The sequence below is a fragment of the Lissotriton helveticus genome, chromosome 4_1, assembly GCF_964261635.1.
Source record: "Lissotriton helveticus chromosome 4_1, aLisHel1.1, whole genome shotgun sequence".
Lineage (NCBI taxonomy): Eukaryota > Metazoa > Chordata > Amphibia > Caudata > Salamandridae > Lissotriton > Lissotriton helveticus.
Genome location: NC_136063.1, coordinates 95,621,164 through 95,642,794, shown reverse-complemented (window position 1 = coordinate 95,642,794; position 21,631 = coordinate 95,621,164). Strand labels below are relative to the sequence as shown.

The window sequence follows — 21,631 nt, the reverse complement described above, 5'->3', positions numbered from 1 at the left end:
GTGTGATCACGGACACTGGACAAGGGTCCATGGGATATCCGGATCGAGTCACCATCAAGAGATTGATTACATCTTGAGTCTCTAGTGATGTAAAGCCCTCTTATGTAGGTGATGATTTGGTGGCAGTGAGCGTCGACCTCATTAAAACCTCAGGGTCCTCTCTTTGCTGATGGATGAAGGAGGAGAAAATTACTTCCACCTTTTGCTGAAAGAAGGAGGCTAGTGTTTCGCAGAGTTCTGGAATGCAATATATGTTGGGCCTGGCGTGGTTCGTAAGTTTAGTTATGGTTTTAAAAAGTTCTTTGCAGGAGGATTTGGCCTTGTTGATCTGCTCCGCAAAATATGCCCTTTTAGTTTCAAAAAGTAATTTTTATAGAGAGAGAGACTTGCTTTATAAGCCTCTTTATTTTTTTTTTATAACATTTTTTATTGATATTTTGAAGTACATCAACAGTCATACAGTACATCAAAGAAATTTCGGCAGCATGCATTAATAACAGTCTTGGGTCATTGAAGCGTGGCACAGTACAACGTAGTAGAACATGTGCTCCATCCACTCCTCTATGTCCTTCGGGTGGCATGTAATGTGGCTGGGCCTGTCTCGGGAGTATGCCTAATCTAGTCACTGTCATCTGAGTCTCGTGCTGGTGGGGGTGTTTACGGAGGTCTCCTCGATAGTGATTCCACTTTCCCCAAACCCTCAACCATTTTTTAGGGTAGTTTCTGTGAATGTATACAGATTTCTCTGTCACCATTGCGTGGTCCATATCACGACACAATTGCTGGTGTGTTGGAGAGAATTTCGATCCCCAGCACTGTGCTACGTTGCGTTTGGCTAAGGTCGTCCCCAATGTCACCCAGTCTTGATCAGTATGATTTAAATCCGTGGGCTCCCATATGTTAAGTAAGCAGTGTTGCAGGGTCAATGGGATCACTACTTCAGTCACTTGGGACATCATGCGAAGGACCGCAGTCCAGTAAGGGGTGATCCGTGGACAGTCCCAGAGTGTATGCAAGAAAGTGCCCTCAGCGGTGCAGTGTCGGAGGCAGAACGGATTGCCTGCTTTAGCTATTTTGTATAGCAAAGTTCTTGTGTAATAAATACGGTGTAGGATTTCCAGTTGAAGCAACCTAAGGGTGGAAGGGATTGCTACTTCCCTCTGGGACATCAGGGCTGTTTGCCAGTTGTCTTCATCTAAGTCCCCCACCTCTGCCTTACACTTCATTTTCAGAGCCTCTGTGGGGTCTTGTTGATTGTTAATTATTTTCCGATAAGTGAGGGATATAGCTTTTGTTTGGAGGTGATCCGTGAGCAGTCTGTCCTCTAAAGGGGAGGATTCGGGTAACTGTGTGCCCGTCTGAATCACTGCTAGTAGAGCATGTCTGATCTGGGCGTATCTATAAACTTCAGTATGGGCTAACTTGTACGTGTCTTGGAGTTGAGTAAAGGATACAACTTCTCCTTTTTTCCAGAGGTCCCCCAGTTTAGATATCCCTATGCGGTCCCACTGTCGGAATCCCTTAGTGTTCCGTAGCCTCCCAAGTTTTCTGGTGTCCCACAGTGGGGTTGCCTGTGTGAGAGTCCCCTCCCATCCCATCGCCCCCTGTGCCTCATGCCAGATTTGCAATGTATGGGCAGTAGGGCCTGTGTAGCGCGATTTCTTAGGTTTATTATACAACACCCCCATTATCCCTTCAGCGCCTAGTAGGTGGCGGTCCATGCGGAAGGCAGGGTCATCCTGTGGCGCGAGAAACCATTGGTTTATCAGTGTCAACTGTGACGCCCAGTAGTATGTCTGTATGTGCGGGAGGGCGATCCCGCCATCATACCATCCCCTAACCAGTTTTTTCATGGCGATACGAGCTGTCCCTCTGTCCCAAAGGAGTTTGGTCACTTCGGCATTTATAAATGCAAAACAGGAAGGGGGGATATGAAAGGGGGTATTCTGTAGGGCATATACAAATATGGGCAATGCCATCATTTTGAAGAGGGCTGCTCTGCCTAGTAGGGTGAGGGGTAAGGAACGCCAGTGTTTGACGTCTCGGCGGAAACAAGCCAGGGGCTTAATGAGATTATCTTAAGTAAATTGCTCAGCTTGGGGGGCAATGTATATTCCGAGGTATATGAAACCTTATAAGCCTCTTTATTGATAATATTCTACCTTTTTCTCCAGGCACGTTCTAGCCGCTTACAATCAGTTTAGTGCTTTTGTAGGTTTTCACAGTACCAGGGGGCTGAAGGAAGGGGTCGTTTGGGGTTCTACAATTTGACCGGGGCTAGTTTACTGCATGCAGCATCCATCCATCCCGAATATGCAGCCGTAGCCTCCTCTACTCTGGGTGGAAGAATGTGGGCTATAGCTTTCAGAAGATTTCCTAAATCAAAACTGTTAACGTTTTTCCAGGCCGTTATTGCTATCTTGTCTTTGGGCTCTGGTTTCTGTTGATGGTGAGAAGTCTGCGATAGTTCAAATAGAATGGCAGCATGACCAGACCAGGGGAGTGGCAGTACCTCGGTGAAGGGAAGGCTCGTATTGTTGGAGAAAAATCCATCTAAAGGGTGCCCTGCTACGTGAGTAGGGCCTTCTACAAGCTGCTCAAGGTCCCCTCCGCTCATAACTTGTTTCAGCCTCAAATTATCGGTGTCCAAGAGGTCCTCAAGATGAAAATTGAAGTCCCTTATTACTGTGAAAGAGTTGGCACAAAGCCCCTCCTCCAGGAGCGTTCCAATAGATTCAAGGAGCACACCTCTGGGGCCGATAGAGGAGGAAGGCCTCAAATGTCATGTGGGGGAGTGCGTGCACTTAGGGACAGCTAGATTTGAGGCTGTGAGGAATGCGGGCTCTATGGTATTATAATAAATAACTGCCAGCCCTCCACCCCTCCTTTGTGGTCTGTCGAGTGTATGGCAGAGGAATTCTGGGGGAGATGCTTTGTCCTCACTGCGAGCACCATGGCTCATGTTTGGGTGGGACAGGCTCATGTTTGGTTGGGCTTGGCCCACCCGACCCCCCGGCTCGAACCGGGCATGATGCAGCTGCTGGGCCAAGCGGGGAAGGAACGCGCGGGTAGCTAGTCAGTGTACATAGGTTTGTTTAAACTTCTCTGCCTTACTTACAGTGCCTTGAGGGCAGGCCCGAATGATGCTTTGGGATCCTTGCTATCCAGGTATGTCCCAAATAGATGTCTCCGCTCTCTCGAGCTTAACCAACTGGTAGTCCCACGCGCCAGGATGGCGAGATGGGGGAGCAAAGCCTTCTCCATTCTTGCACCCCAACTATGGAATGCTCTCCCCCTGGAGATAAAGTTACAGCCTTCACTGGATCTCTTCAGGAAAGCATTGAAAACTTGGTGCTTCATTAAAGCCTACCAGTGAGCTCCTGGTTCTGGTTGCCGTCAGCTAGTTTTTGAGTTAGGCGCCTTGACGCCCATTGGGCATAGCTGCGCGTAGACAAATAACATTTCATTCAGGTACAGGCGTGAAGAGTAAATCCCCTGACAAACGAAATGGACACAGTAGGAGGGTGCGGTCTGAGGTGAGGCTAGCTTCAGCTCCACTGACAACTCCTGGCAATCTTGAGATTAGGGCAGAAAATACACCAGGAGTGACAGGGCGGCAGAGCAAGGCAGGACAACTGCGAGGGCCTGGAAGTCGGTCATTGAGGACCACGTCAGGGCTAGATCCAGCGGGCCTATCTGAGACAAAGATTTGCAGACGTGAAGGCAAGCAACAGAGGGAAGTGAACTATGGGGACGCAACCCAGAGCTTGCCTGTACCTGGTGCGTGGGAGAATAAAGGTCAAGTTAGGACGCACTTAAGCTGGCCGAGGGGCGAAATCCGCATCACGCAGCGGCAGGTTCAGCCATGCGGGGTCGGGCTATACGGGTGTTTTTGCTGGTTGCTACAGACAGCATTACCTGATCTCCTCGTGGAGGTACTGGCGCTTCTTTCCCATCGTTAATCAGTCACCCATTTCTAGGTTTGCCCAAGCAGCATATTTATTCTGTTCAAGGTGCTCCAGGAAAAAGGTCACGTTGGCCCTAGTGTCCGAGTATTGCATCATTCCAGAGATTCCGGGGTGAAATAGCCCCACACTTAACCATTTACAGCCTAACTTATTAGCAATTTGTGGATTCGGGCTATAGAAAAAGCGTTGCAGTAAGGTGACCCATATACTCAGAAATATTAGAAGAGGCGAGGTTAGGGGGTCAGTGTTGTAAAGAGCACACTTTAGTAATTTCCAGAAGATCACCCTCATAAAGTGCAAAGCAGACCAGGGACAGATTCTGGGAAGGTCAGCTAGAGGACGCAGTGCAGGCAATCCGGGCTGGAGAAGGCATTGCCGAACCCAATTTGGGCTTGGGACAAACGCCGCCCAGAGGCGGGTAGCCCCACCACCCGTCACGGAAGCCCGCGAGGAGGGCGACCGGGATTGGTTGCCCAAGGTAGCCCCCAATCAGGGGGCGAGGCACCAAGAAAGGGGGGGTTACATAGGGGCACAAGGCCCAGAAATTTCACATACCCCCCCTGCAAGAGGAACATGGAATCCCACCCACCCACACCAGAAGGAAGCAGGCATAGCAGCCGCAAGTCATAGGTGAGGCGGAAGAAACCCAGGAAAAATACACAAGAAAAAAAGTAAACTATGGAGATGTTTACCAGGCACATTTGCAAAGTAAAACAGCTTCTTATTTGACCACATAAAACGCCTCTGCACTCTGTCAGAATATTATGTCCATCATCAGGGGTATTTGTGTAGCTCTCTACTACTTACCGAGCAACGTTAAAATCGACCCCGTGAAAGACTTCAAGATGCTGAGCGAAACTGCAGTCTCTAAAGTCCTCCAACAGGAATTTAGCTAATTTCCTGCCCCGCACACAACACCCCATTCTACTGACGTAGGATTCTGTCCACCCATGCACCTTCGTACCACACATTCATACTAAAGCTTGCAATCCACTAATCCTCTCTAAACATCAATTAACTGCAACAGAAAAGTTTAATGCAAAGATAACAATTTGGGACAAAACAATCAAAAATCCAAGATAATGCACTGGGCCCAAAAAGCCTGAAAACTATAATGGCATATTCAGATATATAGCAAAAAACTGGTGAAACCGAAACAATTCACCTACTCGGGGATAATAGTCATGTAAAACGTCTCATTCAATGCCAATATACTTGTAGCATGCAGGAAGGGCACACTGCAGAGGAGTACCAATGTTTTATCTGAACACAAATGCTGTTTTACTTTGCAAATGTGCTTGGTAAACATCTCCATAGTTTACTTTTTTTCTTGTGTATTTTTCCTGGGTTTCTTCCGCCTCACCTATGACTTGCGGCTGCTATGCCCGCTTCCTTCTGGTGTGGGTGGGTGGGATTCCATGTTCCTCCTGCAGGGGGGGTATGTCAAATTTCTTGGCCTTGTGCCCCTATGTAACCCCCCCTTTCTTGGTGCCTCGCCCCCTGATTGGGGGCTACATTGGGGCAACCAATCCCGGTCGCCCTCCTCGCGGGCTTCCGCAAAAACCATTGCGCAGAGGAATACTGAGATACAGAAGTGAAATCTGGGGACTAGATACAAAACTGGAGATTCCGTGTTGAAGCAAACGAGGTACATGGAAGAATGTACTGTCTTGGCTGTACTTATCCAACAGCACTGGCAATTGCACTATTGGCTTCCTCCAGGCTGAATCGAGACCAGAAAATACACATCTTGTGCGCTGCGAAACATAAAACCACGCTGGTAGAATTATAATTCTTGGCAGGATTCTAATACTTGGCATATGGGACAAAATGTAGTAGTAAAATTCCCTAAACCACTGGCTCAGGACCATGGCCCAGAGAAGCAAGCCACTCCTCCAGACTATAGTACAAAAGTATGGACCGGGCCTGACAATCTCAATAAAATATGACAAAAAAAGCAAAAGAAGACCCAAGAAAGACCATAAAGAACATACTGGAAGATCCCTGTCAAACATGAAAACTACACTCTGACCCAGCTCCTTCTACCCTGGACAATAAGTGCAAGACACATATTCCAGCTGACTGGGCACAAATTGCACATTTTCCTGATGGTCAGGGCCTCCATCATGGAGATGGGCAATACCAGATTTGGGTATACAGCCTTTACAACGAAACTTTTACAACGACATACCTTTACAACACAACTTTTACAACGCAAACTATTACAACGCATTGCTCTGGGGGGCGCTCTAGGATAGGGAATAGGTTAATTTACTATCCAATAACCTTCCCTACTATCCACGAGGACTGGAGTTGGAATAGTAAATTAAACTATTCCTATCCAGCGCCTAAAAGCATTATGCGTTGTAAAAGTATGCGTTGTAAAAACTGCGTTGTAAAGGCATGCGTTGTAAAAGCATGCGTTGTAACGTCATACATCCCCAGATTTGAATAGGGTTGAGCAAACACATGGAGTTCCCTGCACAGTACAGAAGCAACAGACACAGAGCTCCTTATCTTCCACTACTTCCTGCCTGACATAGCAAGAACGAATTAACTCGAGCCAGTCCTGTGAGCTGAAGGCCTACTATGATGCACTCCAGGCACCCTGAAAGCTGGTAATGGCAGCTGGGAGCCAAGAGTACAAGGGCTAGTATCAAAGAAAAACTCTTGAAGGAGTAGGAACTCTTGGCAAAATCTTTATAATTCTCCTATTTCAGATTCACATGTGGCGATGCTAATTTCATGTATTGTTAAATCAGCTTTTCTGGGCCCATATGTACCTTCCTTGTATTCACATTTGTGTATCGTCACTGGAACAGTAATATTGTATTCATACGCAATCCATAGTCAGTTGATAGTCACTGCGTTCAGTCTCTCTGCCCTATCAAAAGCGTCAGCTAAACTTCTCCTTATCAAGCATACTTAGCTTTAGGATAAACCAGGATTATAAATTGCCCAAAAGAATTATATTTCATTGGATGAACTAAGAGCATTTTGAACACATACTTCATCTGACGGCTTATCAGACAGTGAACCAAAATATTTTTATTTCTAAAATTTGCACCAAAACTAACGTACATTAATTGTACTATGGGGATTTGATATATTGGCATTTTTGTTGTATGCAAAATGATATATATTTGTTACATCTCACTGGGGTGCAAGGGCAAACCTAGAAGAGAAAGCCCCCAATTATTTCTGTGTTGGATGGATACATGGGTTTGTTGCCTCTTCACATTTTAAGTCTAAGACCCTTCAGTAAAGTAGACCTCAGATCATTTGGAAAGGGGAAAAGGCCAACAATCACCAACCAACCTTGAGACCGGACATGCCTAGCAGCACTGCTCAGAGCATGGCACCATTTAGCAGGGGCTCCAACAGGATAACATGCGAGTAATCAGGCTTCAGACGGATTGAATGGGTGGAGATTAGAGCTAAGAGATGGGGTTTCCTCAGGATGTGGCCATCTTAGCCTCCACTCAGCCTCTGGCCTTTACAATGATTGTGTTAACTCTATGTTTTTCCACTATTTGGTGCTCTCCACTTTTTCTCCACTTTTTCCTCTAAAGTTCTAATTCTACCTTATTGCATACAATTGAGATAATATGCTAGTCTCATGCTTAGTGCCCCTATAGAAGAGGGTCTTCTATTTTATACCCCTAATGCTTTACCCCCTGAGGACTCCATCTCCTATAAGGGGGTCTCCAGGTCAGGAAAAGAGGTACCCCATGCCAATGTAATGAAATCTCAGCAGACACAGGTCACAATTCTCAGATATTTATGGAATTTGTGTTGTGATTGCTCTTTTCGTCTTGGAAGTGGAATTCTCCCTTCGCAAGGAAGTAAGAGAAATTGTATCCCTTTTCTTTTATTGGCAGGTGGGGTTGCTGCGCATGGGTAGGGGAGAGAGTGGTTTATGGAGAACTTAAAGCTTTTCTTGCCTTGAAGTCTGGCTTCTGTCCTTGTCTTCTAAAAGTTTGTGATATTAATTTCTAGGAGTATAACGATTCATTGTATGTTGTTGTAATACTTTATTCGATAGATATTTATCATAAAAGTACAAACATGCAAGATACATAAAAACAATCTACCCAATAGTATTACATTTCCAGCAGAACAGCACGAAACAATAAAAAAAAGAGAAAAAAGGGTTTTAAAACAAAACAATCATCCTAAATCGCTTTTATACATTGCCCAGCAACCTAGAACGAATTATCCAGGCACCCGCGAGGTATTTTGCAACCCCACAGACAATAAAGATAGAGGCAGTGTTGGTTAACATAATGCGCAGGGCTGATCTATGATCCTTCACACCCAAAACCCTACACACTGGTTTCAACCATTTATTCCTAACCTGCTTATAGGCTGTACATGCGAATAAAAAGTGGCCCAGGGTTTTCTCCGGGCAACTACAGCCTGGGCAATTTAAGTCATGCACCCCCTTGCTTTTCCAACCTTCCATACATTTCTTGAGGGGCAAAGTACCGTATCTCAGCTTCAAAAACAAAGTCATTGTATGGAAACATCAGCACCTGATAAAAAATATTACACAACCCTGGGCTGTTCCTATTTCCGAGATGCTGGGCAGTCCTGCAGAATCATACTTGTTTGTAGGATGTAAAATATGTCATCTATCACAGCAATAGCATACCTTGACAATGCTTTACAATTGATCTTTAAAGTGTTCCCTGCAGTGACCAGTTAGGATCAACACACAGGACCTTCTTCTTGAATAATGCTGCCCAGCAACAAAAGGGACTGGCTCCCTAGCACTGGTAACCTCTGCAGTAGAACCTGAGGAAGCAGAGTCCCAGAAGCAGTCTGCCAGTGAGAAACACCCAGGGAAGCGTTAACTCTGCACTAGCCCCAGGTGAAGTACAGGGTGCAAGCAAACTTCTTGTAATATCCGCACCCTCAATTCTTATTGGACCATAAAGGGTGACAGACATCATATCACTATCCACAAATGATTTTTTTGTGCTGATGCAATGTGTATTTAGAGCAAAATCACTGAAAAATACCAGGTTTGCGTAGAATCATTCAACCCCAAAACACTGGCATCAATTATTCCCTGCACCTTCGCTCAAAATCTCTGCTTCCTCTTTCTATTGCTCGCTCTTGTTTAGTTTTGTGAAAGTACCTGACCATTTTCTTCCATTTTTTTTTCTCATCCACAGGTCTGTTACCACAGCACTGGTCAACTCTGCAACTCCACGGCATCCACTTCTGCAATTTTGTCAGAATAATTATTCAGCAAGGTGTGTGAGGAAAGTTTGACTTGGTGATTGGTTCTGTACATACATCGGAAGGTTTATTGTATGGGTAAAACAAGCTCTGTGTAAGTGTCAGAAGATCCATGCAATGCAAAGATTGCACCCATGTAGAGGGTGCCAAAAATCCTTCAGTCGGAGGTCTGAACTGGTAAATCATGAACGAATTCATACTGGGGAGAAACCATACCAATGTACAGTGTGTCCTAAAAGTTTCACTCGAAGCACTGTTCTTAACATGCATCTGAGAATACATACTGGGGAGAAACCGTACCAGTGCACAGATTGTGACAAAAGCTTTACCCAGAGGACGGCTTTGTTATATCATCAGAGTAGTCATATGGAGGAGAGACCATATCAGTGTGATGAATGTGGGAAAAGCTTCACTCAGAGATCAGATTTGGTAAAGCATCAGCGAATCCACACTGGAGAGAGACCATACCAGTGCAACGAGTGTCAGAAAAGCTTTGCTCGGAGGTCAGAGCTGGTCACACATCAGAGGATCCATACAGGGCAAAAACCATATCAGTGTAAAGAGTGTCAGAAATGCTTCAGTCAAATCACAATTTTAATAAATCATCAGAGGATCCATAGTGGGGAGAGACCGTACAATTGTGACAAATGCGGGAAAAGCTTTACCCAAAGTTCACATCTGAATAAACATCAGAGGGTCCATGATCAGAAGTGACTGTACCAGTTCACAGAGTGTGGGAAAAACTTCACTCAGAGGACACAAATGGTAAATCCTCAGAGAATCCACACTGCAGACAATCTGTACCACCAATGTGCAGCATGTGAGACCAATTTTAGTCAGATATCTGATCTGGTAGAACATCAAAGAATGCACACTGGGTAAAGAAAAAGCTCATAAATATGGCTGCGGTTCTACAGGTCTGAAGCCTGGCTACTCTTTTAATGTACAGAAAGTTGCAAGGTGCTAAAATACCTAGAGATGCAATTTGTGATCTAATACATGTGGAAACAAGTAACCAAATACTCCTATTAATGATAGGTGCAACAGGTTATGAAAACCTTACAAGACAAATTAGGCTGCCCAGGGAGATGGCAAAATTCAGACTTAACAGATAAACAATTATTTGCACAATACTAGTATTACAAAGAGGGCTTGCTGCCAATTGAACAGATTAAGGGTGGCCACAATCTAAACAGGTAATAACTGAAGTTCAATCCTGCCATGATGTTTCCGCAAAACAAAGGCCATCTTGGAGACATAATCACTGCTAAATTTGCCCAGTCTTAATTCACTAGTTAGTAGTTTTTTTTTTTACTTTTCACAATGCATTTGTTTTAGGGCATAACTGGCTTAGTCCTTTGACAGGCCTACTATATTCGTGACTCTCAGGTGACATAGTTCAATGTGGGCATGGCCAACTGGCCTGCAGATCCATGTGGCGTCTGGGACAGGTCTGGGCAGGTTCAAGTTCTTGAGTTGACCTTAAGTTGCATACTCAAGTGTAACTTCTACTGTGTACAATCTAAGGAACAGTGGACTGAATAAACAAGCTTCCAATGTTTTGTCTTAGCGCAGTGGCCAAGTACCAGCTTTGCCCTTCATGTACCTTGGGTCTGTTGTGGCTCTATTTTCACATTGTTGTGTGCATTTACACACCCATCATCTAAGGTCACAGTCAAAGGCCCCTAATAGATATGTCAAATCAGGTACCCAGTAATCTTTACTTCTCTAAAGAAATGTAGTGTTAGAGATTGGGCAACAGCCGAGACAGAAGAGATCACCCTTTTTCTGTCATAATGATCTATTTTAGGAGTTCCTGATAAGCTTCTTATGCATCACCATAGGAAAGCATGGGGGATAGTTGAAAATGAGCATCCATTTGGGGAATGAAAGAACAGATCCCTCTTTTTAGGTTCTTCGACTCCACACAAGCTCTCTCCTCCAGATCCTCCCCAGTCCTCTATAGACCTCTTGGTCCTCAATGGCACCATGTCCGATCTGGCACCTGCACAAGCACAAACCATTCATAAAAACAGGCAAGGAAATACTAGATCAGAAGAGAGGGAAAGGGAACTAGCAAAGCATTTCTTTCAATGGAGCCTAAGTTCATTCTTGTACTCACTGCTATTCTTCTAACAAGTGTGATTGTTGATTCCTCCCACTTTTCTCTTACTTCTGTCCTCTTCGCTATTCCCCATTCCATCTTCTTTTGTGTTCTCTTTTGCCTAGGTTCCCTCAGTTCTTCTACCTTCTCTCCGCTAACACCCAACACTGCCCTCCTGTGACTGTTGTATCTCCCTACATCTTTTCATTCTACAGTTTTCCTTCAACCCCTCTCACATCCTTCCTTTTGTCTTCAGTCCCCTCCCATCCACTTGCTACTTTCATTTCCATGCTGTTTCCTTCCTTCTTTCCCTCATTCCGCTCTTCATTCTTTTATTTTTCTCCATCTTCCATGGCCTTTGATCTCCTCCGCATACTTTATTCTCATCCTTTCTTTTTTCCCCATATTTGCTCCACTTGACCTCTCTCCTCGAACCCAGCCCTTCTCCCTATCTTTTCTGTCTCCAGGTTCCTGTCTGTCCTTCTGTTTCAACTGTTTGTTTTTCCATCCTCTTTGGCTTTACTTCTTTCATTGCTTTCCTGTATAAATCCAGTATTTGTCCTCTCTCACCCTTCTTTTCTTCAGTTTTCTCTTCCTCATCCATTCTCTTCTCTCAACGTTCTTCTTCAGTTTTCGCTCTGTTACTTTGCTTTCTTTTCTATATCCCCTTTTCACGATCACTCATTCCTATGTTTTCGCTAGACTCCTCTCTCATCTTTTCTCTCCGCATTGCTTACTTGTAGCCTTTCACCCCTATCTTCTCTCTCCTTACTCTAGTCTGTCCACAGTAATACCCTCCTATTGTTTATCACCACAGCCCCTTCTGCCTCCATTCTATAGCTTTTCTCTTCATTGCTCTTTTCCTTTTTCTTTTTATTCTACCTGTCTTGTCTTTTCTCTTTCTTTATCTACTCTCCTACCTCTTTTTAGCTCCCCTTTTCCTTCTCTCTCCTCTACCCTCTCTCCTTCCTCCACTATTTTCTGTTTCCTTTCTCCATTTTCTCAATTCTCCCTCTCAACCCTCATATTTCCTCTTGTAGCTATGCTATTTCTTACATCTTAGCCTCCATCTATTTTACTTCACCTTTCTTCTGCTCCTTTTCCCAACACTCAGCCTCTACCCCATCACCACTCTCTCTTATACTAGCCTTTCCATTCTAACCATGTCTACTGCCATACTTTCCCACATCAAAGCATCAATCATCTCAGCCACATTCCCAGACACCTGGGAACATGCCACCATTACCCCCGATGCTCAAGAAACCCTTCGCTGACCCAACCCTGCTCGCCAACTACAAGCCCATCCCCCTGCTACTCTACCAGGCCAATGTCCTAGAGAAGCTAGTCGAACTGGTGCCTCACCAATCACCCCAGCAACTACCAGCTCCTTGGTGCTACCAAATCCAGTTTCACTCCCAACCAGAGTACAGACACATCACTAATTGCTGCCACTGATGACATCTGCATGCTAGCAGACCGAGGGGAGACAGCGGCTTTAATTCTCCTTGACTTATTGGCGGCATTCTACACCCATCTTCTTCATATTTCTGCACGATATCCAAGGACACGCCTTCCACTGGATATGCTCTTTCTTAACAGTTAGAACTCAAGTTGTCAGCCTGGCACCTTACTCTTCGGAAGCCCACAAACTAATATGCGGAGTGCCTCAAGGGTAGCTCCTTGGCCCCATCCAATGTCTGCATGATCTCTCTGGTACAGCGACGATACTCAACTGATTCTCTTCCTCTCAGATACAAACCCCAGTGCAAGAAAAAAGTTCACCGCGTGCATAACTGAAATTGCTGATTGAATGAAATCCAGCTGTCTCAAACTCAATACCGACAAAAACAAACAAGTGATCTGCTGCAACAACACCTCACCATGAGACTCCAGATGTTTGCCAGCCGAACCCGGACCCACACCCAGCACCCATGTCAGGGACCTCGATGTCTTCATTAACAGCAAATTGGGCATGGGCATGCAAATCAGGGCAGTCACAGCATCCTGCTTCCACACCTTGAAGATGCTGAGGAAGGGTTTAAACTGCCACACCACGAGATTTAGCCACTAACCAGCCAAATACTAAGGATGCCGCTATGGGCACTCTCCAATCATTAGATACATCCACAAAAATCATAGGTTGTCACATCGACCTGCCTCCCGAGGCGGTTCCTTATGCGATAGTTCTAACAGGTGTCCCAGAGCTCACCGAGGGAAAAAGGGAGGATTATTCTGAGCTAAAGAATAAAGCTATTCATTGGCTCAGACATAACAGGCCATTACCCTCCCATATAGATGGAGACATAGCGTTTGTTAGAAGATTAGCGTGGGTGGGTTCAAGACCAAAAGACACTGCTGGTGATGTAATTATCATCAATTTTAGGGATCGTAGGGTGGTACCGCACATCATGGATTGGTACCAGATCCAGGGCCACAGCAGTATAGTGCCCCGAACTTTAACCTATTTCTACCCAGAGGCACTAATAGTACCACGTGGTCACCGCGGTGTGTCTACATATAACAAACGCCATCCCTATCCTTCTCATTTATTGAAACACCCACTGCGGCCTACAAACTATTCGCCTTTTGAGTTCGTAGAAGGACCCACCAAACGCCGGAACCTGCTCACCCAGCAAGGCTTCGACCCACTATATTGGTCACTTCCTTTAATTAATCGATATGACGTTTTTTCGGATCTTAATGATCTGGATTGACAATCTGGACATACTGTGACTCATACCCCGGTAGCATCAAGCTGTTCATCGTTAATAAACTCCAACAAGAGTGGGCGGCCAAAAAATGACTCAGTGCTCGGGGACCCTATGATATCTACTGCCCCCACTGGATCTTTGCTAACACAAAACAATCAATTAGTTACTCCAATTGTGGTAGCTGAATCTCTCTCGATTCAGCATAACGTCCCTGAATCAAATCGATTAAATATCCCTAAATATACAGATATTACCTATAGTTTCCTTTCCTGGAACGTGGCTGGTTTAGTCGATAAAGTTTACCAACAACACTGGCTAGATGTTGTTACCAAGCACAGTGTGATTTGCCTTCAAGAAACATGGTCCCTAGAAGCTCATCACATTAACAGTTATCAAACTTTCCATACCAATGCTGTTCAAAGTGCACATGGCCGTAATAAAGGGGGTCTGTGTACTTTTTTATCTATTACTGGGGGTTTTGAAGTTAAAAGATTCTTGGCAACCGAATATTACCAGATATTGTGGTTAAGATGGGGCCCACTGCAAAATGTTACTCTCTTAAACTTTTATAATAACATTCCTCCTGATAGCAGTGGGACAATCTTGAGCAAACTTCTCTCAACTTTGATGTCCCTATATGATAAGCTGGTTGGTGATAATATTATGCTCTGGGTTGGAGATTTTAATAGTACGATCTTCCTCATTGTTCGCATGGTTTGTGCGGCCTATCGGATTATGGGGAAGATTGCCCTACCCATTTTAACCATACTCCACTCGGTATTTCTATCAACAACATACTTCTTTATTTTAACTTAGTTTTTATAAATGAGATTTGTATACAGAGTGTACCATTCCAACCTGCTTTCAATGGGAGGGGGTGCAATTCGATAATCGATTTCACATTAATTTCTGCATCCCACGCAGGGTAAGTGGCATACTGGGAAACGGGCCAGGCCCCTCACTCGGATCACTTTCCTATAGTGTTTAGTATTAAACTAAAATCACTAATACGCAGGGCTGAGTTTAATTTTCATTATTCCCCTGAGATAAGATTAGCTTCAAAGAACGGCTATATAATTAAATGGGATAAAGTAGACCCCCTGGGATTTTTGGAAAAACTAGCTGCCTCTAATATTGAAGACATAATGATCTGTTTAACTGAAGAAGAGGCACCAGACCATGTAATGAACTATTTTTCTAAAATATTGGGGACAGTCAAATCCCTACTAACAAGAAAACATCGGACAGGGGCTTCAAAACCCCAAAGGTGGTTTGATAGTAAGTGCACAAAAGCACTGACATTACTTAAAAAGGCGCTGCACACAATTCTAAAAAAACGGGATTTAATTTGCATAGCCAGAAAAACTTATAAAAATACCATAAAATCAAGAAAAGCCTCTTTAAAGAACAAGGGGCAGCCCTGAAAGAAGCCCTGAAAGAAGCCTCGGATAAATGAGACAATAGGGCTTTTTGGAAGGTGGTTAATGACCCCTTCCTACAAACCACAGAGGCAGATTTGATCGATTTGGCAATTACAGGTGAGCAATGGGTAGCCCATTTTAAACAATTGTATGGCAGATCGATTCCCCCTGTTGATGGAACTATTCCGATACCTGAGGATTATAATTCCCTGGCCGATAGACAGCATACTCCTTTCCCATTAGCCATAACTTTTAGTTATGAGGAAGTTAGAAAAGCTATAAAGGACAGCTCGTCTGGTAAGGCCCCGGGCCCGGACGGTGTCCCTATAGATACCTACAAGGCAGAGATTGATTTATGGGCCCCAATGATAACTAATGTTTTAAATAAAGCAAACCAAGAAGGTTTTATAACTACCTGGTCTGATGCTATAGTTATCCCCATTTATAAAAAGGGCAAGAGGAATGACCCGACTTGCTATTGGCCAATTTCTTTGCTGGATGGGTTGGCAAAGGTGAAAAAAAAAAAAAAACTTCCTGCATGCTACAAGTATATTGGCATTGAATGAGACGTTTTACATGACTATTATCCCCGAGTAGGTGAATTTTTTCGGATTCACCAGTTTCTTGCTATATATCTGAATATGCCATTATAATTTTCAGGCTTTTTGGGCCCAGTGCATTATCTTGGATTTTTGATTGTTTTGTCCCAAATTGTTATCTTTGCATTAAACTTTTCTGTTGCAGTTAATTGATGTTTAGAGAGGATTAGTGGATTGCAAGCTTTAGTATGAATGTGTGGTACGAAGGTGCATGGCTGGACAGAATCCTACGTCAGTAGAATGGGGTGTTGTGTGCGGGGCAGGAAATTAGCTAAATTCATGTTGGAGGACTTTAGAGACTGCAGTTTCGCTCAGCATCTTGAAGTCTTTCACGGGGTCGAGTTTAACGTTGCTCAGTAAGTAGTAGAGAGCTACACAAATACCCCTGATGATGGACATAATATTCTGACAGAGTGCAGAGGCGTTTTATGTGGTCAAATAAGAAGCTGTTTTACTTTGCAAATGTGCTTGGTAAACATCTCCATAGTTTACTTTTTTTCTTGTGTATTTTTCCTGGGTTTCTTCCGCCTCACCTATGACTTGCGGCTGCTATGCCCGCTTTCTTCTGGTGTGGGTGGGTGGGATTCCATGTTCCTCCTGCAGGGGGGGGTATGTCAAATTTCTTGGCCTTGTGCCAGTATGTAACCCCCCCTTTCTTGGTGCCTCGCCCCCTGATTGGGGGCTACCTTGGGGCAACCAATCCCGGTCGCCCTCCTCGCGGGCTTCCGCAAAAACCATTGCGCAGAGGAATACTGAGATACAGAAGTGAAACCTGGGGACTAGATACAAAACTGGAGATTCCGTGTTGAAGCAAACGAGGTACATGGAAGAATGTACTGTCTTGGCTGTACTTATCCAACAGCACTGGCAATTGCACTATTGGCTTCCTCCAGGCTGAATCGAGACCAAAAATTACACATCTTGTGCGCTGCGAAACATAAAACCACGCTGGTAGAATTATAATTCTTGGCAGGATTCTAATACTTGGCATATGGGACAAAATGTAGTAGTAAAATTCCCTAAACCACTGGTTAAGGACCATGGCCCAGAGAAGCAAGCCACTCCTCCAGACTATAGTACAAAAGTATGGACCGGGCCTGACAATCTCAATAAAATATGACAAAAAAAGCAAAAGAAGACCCAAGAAAGACCATAAAGAACATACTGGAAGATCCCTGTCAAACATGAAAACTACACTCTGACCCAGCTCCATCTACCCTGGACAATAAGTGCAAGACACATATTCCAGCTGACTGGGCACAAATTGCACATTTTCCTGATGGTCAGGGCCTCCATCATGGAGATGGGCAATACCAGATTTGGGTATACAGCCTTTACAACGAAACTTTTACAACGACATACCTTTACAACACAACTTTTACAACGCAAACTATTACAACGCATTGCTCTGGGGAGCGCTCTAGGATAGAGAATAGGTTAATTTACTATTCAATAACCTTCCCTACTATCCACGAGGACTGGAGTTGGAATAGTAAATTAAACTATTCCTATCCAGCGCCTAAAAGCATTATGCGTTGTAAAAGTATGCGTTGTAAAAACTGCGTTGTAAAGGCATGCGTTGTAAAAGCATGCGTTGTAACGTCATACATCCCCAGATTTGAATAGGGTTGAGCAAACACATGGAGTTCCCTGCACAGTACAGAAGCAACAGACACAGAGCTCCTTATCTTCCACTACTTCCTGCATGACATAGCAAGAACGAATTAACTCGAGCCAGTCCTGTGAGCTGAAGGCCTACTATGATGCACTCCAGGCACCCTGAAAGCTGGTAATGGCAGCTGGGAGCCCTGAGTACAAGGGCTAGTATTAAAGAAAAAACTCTTGAAGGAGTAGGAACTCTTGGCAAAATCTTTATAATTCTCCTGTTTCAGATTTACATGTGGCGATGCTAATTTCATGTGTTGTTGAATCAGCATTTCTGGGCCCATATGTACCTTCCTTGTATTCACATTTGTGTATCGTCACTGGAACAGTAATATTGTATTGAGACGCAATCCATAGTCAGTTGATAGTCACTGCGTTCAGTCTCTCTGCCCTATTAAAAGCGTCAGCTAAACTTCTCATTATCAAGCATACTTTGCTTTAGGATGAACCAGGATTATAAATTGCCCAAAAGAATTATATTTCATTGGATGAACTAAGAGCATTTTGAACACATACTTCATCTGACGGCTTATCAAACAGTGAACCAAAATATTTTTATTTCTAAAATTTGCACCAAAACTAACGTACATTAATTGTACTATGGGGATTTGATATATTGGCATTTTTGTTGTATGCAAAATGATGTATATTTGTTACATCTCACTGGGGTGCAAGGGCAAACCTAGAAGAGAAAGCCCCCAATTATTTCTGTGTTGGATGGATACATGGGTTTGTTGCCTCTTCACATTTTAAGTCTAACACCCTTCAGTAAAGTAGACCTCAGATCATTTGGAAAGGGGAAAAGGCCAACAATCACCAACCAACCTTGAGACCGGACATGCCTAGCAGCACTGCTCAGAGCATGGCACCATTTAGCAGGGGTTCCAACAGGATAGCATGCGAGTAATCAGGCTTCAGACGGATTGAATGGGTGGAGATTAGAGCTAAGAGATGGGGTTTCCTCAGGATGTGGCCATCTTAGCCTCCACTCAGCCTCTGGCCTTTACAATGATTGTGTTAACTCTATGTTTTACCACTATTTGGTGCTCTCCACTTTTTCTCCACTTTTTCCTCTAAAGTTCTAATTCTACCTTATTGCATACAATTGAGATAATATGCTAATCTCATGCTTAGTGCCCCTATAGAAGAGGGTCTTCTATTTTATACCCCTAATGCTTTACCCCCTGAGGACTCCATCTCCTATAAGGGGGTCTCCAGGTCAGGAAAAGAGGTACCCCATGCCAATGTAATGAAATCTCAGCAGAAACAGGTCACAATTCTCAGATATTTATGGAATTTGTTTTGTGATTGCTCTTTTCGTCTTGGAAGTGGAATTCTCCCTTCGCAAGGAAGTAAGAGAAATTGTATCCCTTTTCTCTTATTGGCAGGTGGGGTTGCTGCGCATGGGGAGGGGAGAGAGTGGTTTATGGAGAACTTAAAGCTTTTCTTGCCTTGAAGTCTGGCTTCTGTCTTTGTCTTCTAAAAGTGTGTGACATTAATTTCTAGGAGTATAACGATTCATTGTATGTTGTTGTAATACTTTATTCGATAGATATTTATCATAAAAGTACAAACATGCAAGATACATAAAAACAATCTACCCAATAGTATTACATTTCTAGCAGAACAGCACGAAACATTTAAAAAAAGAGAAAAAAGGGTTTTAAAACAAAACAATCATCCTAAATCGCTTTTATACATTGCCCAGCAACCTAGAACGAATTATCCAGGCACCCGCGAGGTATTTTGCAACCCCACAGACAATAAAGATAGAGGCAGTGTTGGTTAACATAATGCGCAGGGCTGATCTATGATCCTTCACACCCAAAACCCTACACACTGGTTTCAACCATTTATTCCTAACCTGCTTATAGGCTGTACATGCGAATAAAAAGTGGCCCAGGGTTTCCTCCGGGCAACTACAGCCTGGGCAATTTAAGTCATGCACCCCCTTGCTTTTCCAACCTTCCATAAATTTCTTGAGGGGCAGAGTACCGTATCTCAGCTTCAAAAACAAAGTCATTGTATGGAAACATCAGCACCTGATAAAAAACATTACACAACCCTGGGCTGTTCCTATTTCCGAGATGCTGGGCAGTCCTGCAGAATCATACTTGTTTGTAGGATGTAAAATATGTCTTCTATCACAGCAATAGCATACCTTGACAATGCTTTACAATTGATCTTTAAAGTGTTCCCTGCAGTGACCAGTTAGGATCAGCACACAGGACCTTCTTCTTGAATAATGCTGCCCAGCAACAAAAGGGACTGGCTCCCTAGCACTGGTAACCTCTGCAGTAGAACCTGAGGAAGCAGAGTCCCAGAAGCAGTCTGCCAGTGAGAAACACCCAGGGAAGCGTTAACTCTGCACTAGCCCCAGGTGAAGTACAGGGTGCAAGCAAACTTCTTGTAATATCCGCACCCTCAATTCTTATTGGACCATAAAGGGTGACAGACATCATATCACTATCCACAAATGATTTTTTTGTGCTGATGCAATGTGTATTTAGAGCAAAATCACTGAAAAATACCAGGTTTGCGTAGAATCATTCAACCCCAAAACACTGGCATCAATTATTCCCTGCACCTTCGCTCAAAATCTCTGCTTCCTCTTTCTATTGCTCGCTCTTGTTTAGTTTTGTGAAAGTACCTGACCATTTTCTTCCATTTTTTTTCCTCATCCACAGCTCTGTTACCAAAGCACTGGTCAACTCTGCAACTCCACGGCATCCACTTCTGCAATTTTGTCAGAATAATTATTCAGCAAGGTGTGTGAGGAAAGTTTGACTTGGTGATTGGTTCTGTACATACATCGGAAGGTTTATTGTATGGGTAAAACAAGCTCTGTGTAAGTGTCAGAAGATCCATGCAATGGAAAGATTGCACCCATGTAGAGGGTGCCAAAAATCCTTCAGTCGGAGGTCTGAACTGGTAAATCATGAACGAATTCATACTGGGGAGAAACCATACCAATGTACAGTGTGTCCTAAAAGTTTCACTCGAAGCACTGTTCTTAACATGCATCTGAGAATACATACTGGGGAGAAACCGTACCAGTGCACAGATTGTGACAAAAGCTTTACTCAGAGGACGGCTTTGTTATATCATCAGAGTAGTCATATGGAGGAGAGACCATATCAGTGTGATGAATGTGGGAAAAGCTTCACTCAGAGATCAGATTTGGTAAAGCATCAGCGAATCCACACTGGAGAGAGACCATACCAGTGCAACGAGTGTCAGAAAAGCTTTGCTCGGAGGTCAGAGCTGGTCACACATCAGAGGATCCATACAGGGCAAAAACCATATCAGTGTAAAGAGTGTCAGAAATGCTTCAGTCAAATCACAATTTTAATAAATCATCAGAGGATCCATAGTGGGGAGAGACCGTACAATTGTGACAAATGCGGGAAAAGCTTTACCCAAAGTTCACATCTGAATAAACATCAGAGGGTCCATGATCAGAAGTGACTGTACCAGTTCACAGAGTGTGGGAAAAACTTCACTCAGAGGACACAAATGGTAAATCATCAGAGAATCCACACTGCAGACAATCTGTACCACCAATGTGCAGCATGTGAGACCAATTTTAGTCAGAGATCTGATCTGGTAGAACATCAAAGAATGCACACTGGGTAAAGAAAAAGCTCATAAATATGGCTGCGGTTCTACAGGTCTGAAGCCTGGCTACTCTTTTAATGTACAGAAAGTTGCACGGTGCTAAAATACCTAGAGATGCAATTTGTGATCTAATACATGTGGAAACAAGTAACCAAATACTCCTATTAATGATAGGTGCAACAGGTTATGAAAACCTTACAAGACAAATTAGGCTGCCCAGGGAGATGGCAAAATTCAGACTTAACAGATAAACAATTATTTGCACAATACTAGTATTACAAAGAGGGCTTGCTGCCAA

At 43.9% G+C, this 21,631-nt stretch overlaps 1 protein-coding gene across 1 annotated transcript; it reads left to right on the top strand.

The window, feature by feature from the left end:
- Window positions 1-9,332: 9,332 nt before the first annotated feature.
- Window positions 9,333-21,363, top strand: LOC144827943 (uncharacterized). Its single transcript, XM_078686108.1, has 2 exons — window positions 9,333-9,915; window positions 20,750-21,363. Exons 1-2 carry the CDS (start codon window positions 9,333-9,335, stop codon window positions 21,181-21,183), a joined length of 1,017 nt encoding a protein of 338 aa, XP_078542234.1. The 3' UTR covers window positions 21,184-21,363.
- Window positions 21,364-21,631: the final 268 nt, after the last annotated feature.

Bases quoted from the DNA above. Each gene is read 5' to 3' on its own strand.
- LOC144827943 (XM_078686108.1), top strand. From the start codon at position 9,333: ATGCAAAGATTGCACCCATGTAGAGGGTGCCAAAAATCCTTCAGTCGG. The intron at 9,916-20,749 runs ATGATCAGAAGT...ATCTGAGAATAC, and splicing joins GAATAAACATCAGAGGGTCC to ATACTGGGGAGAAACCGTAC.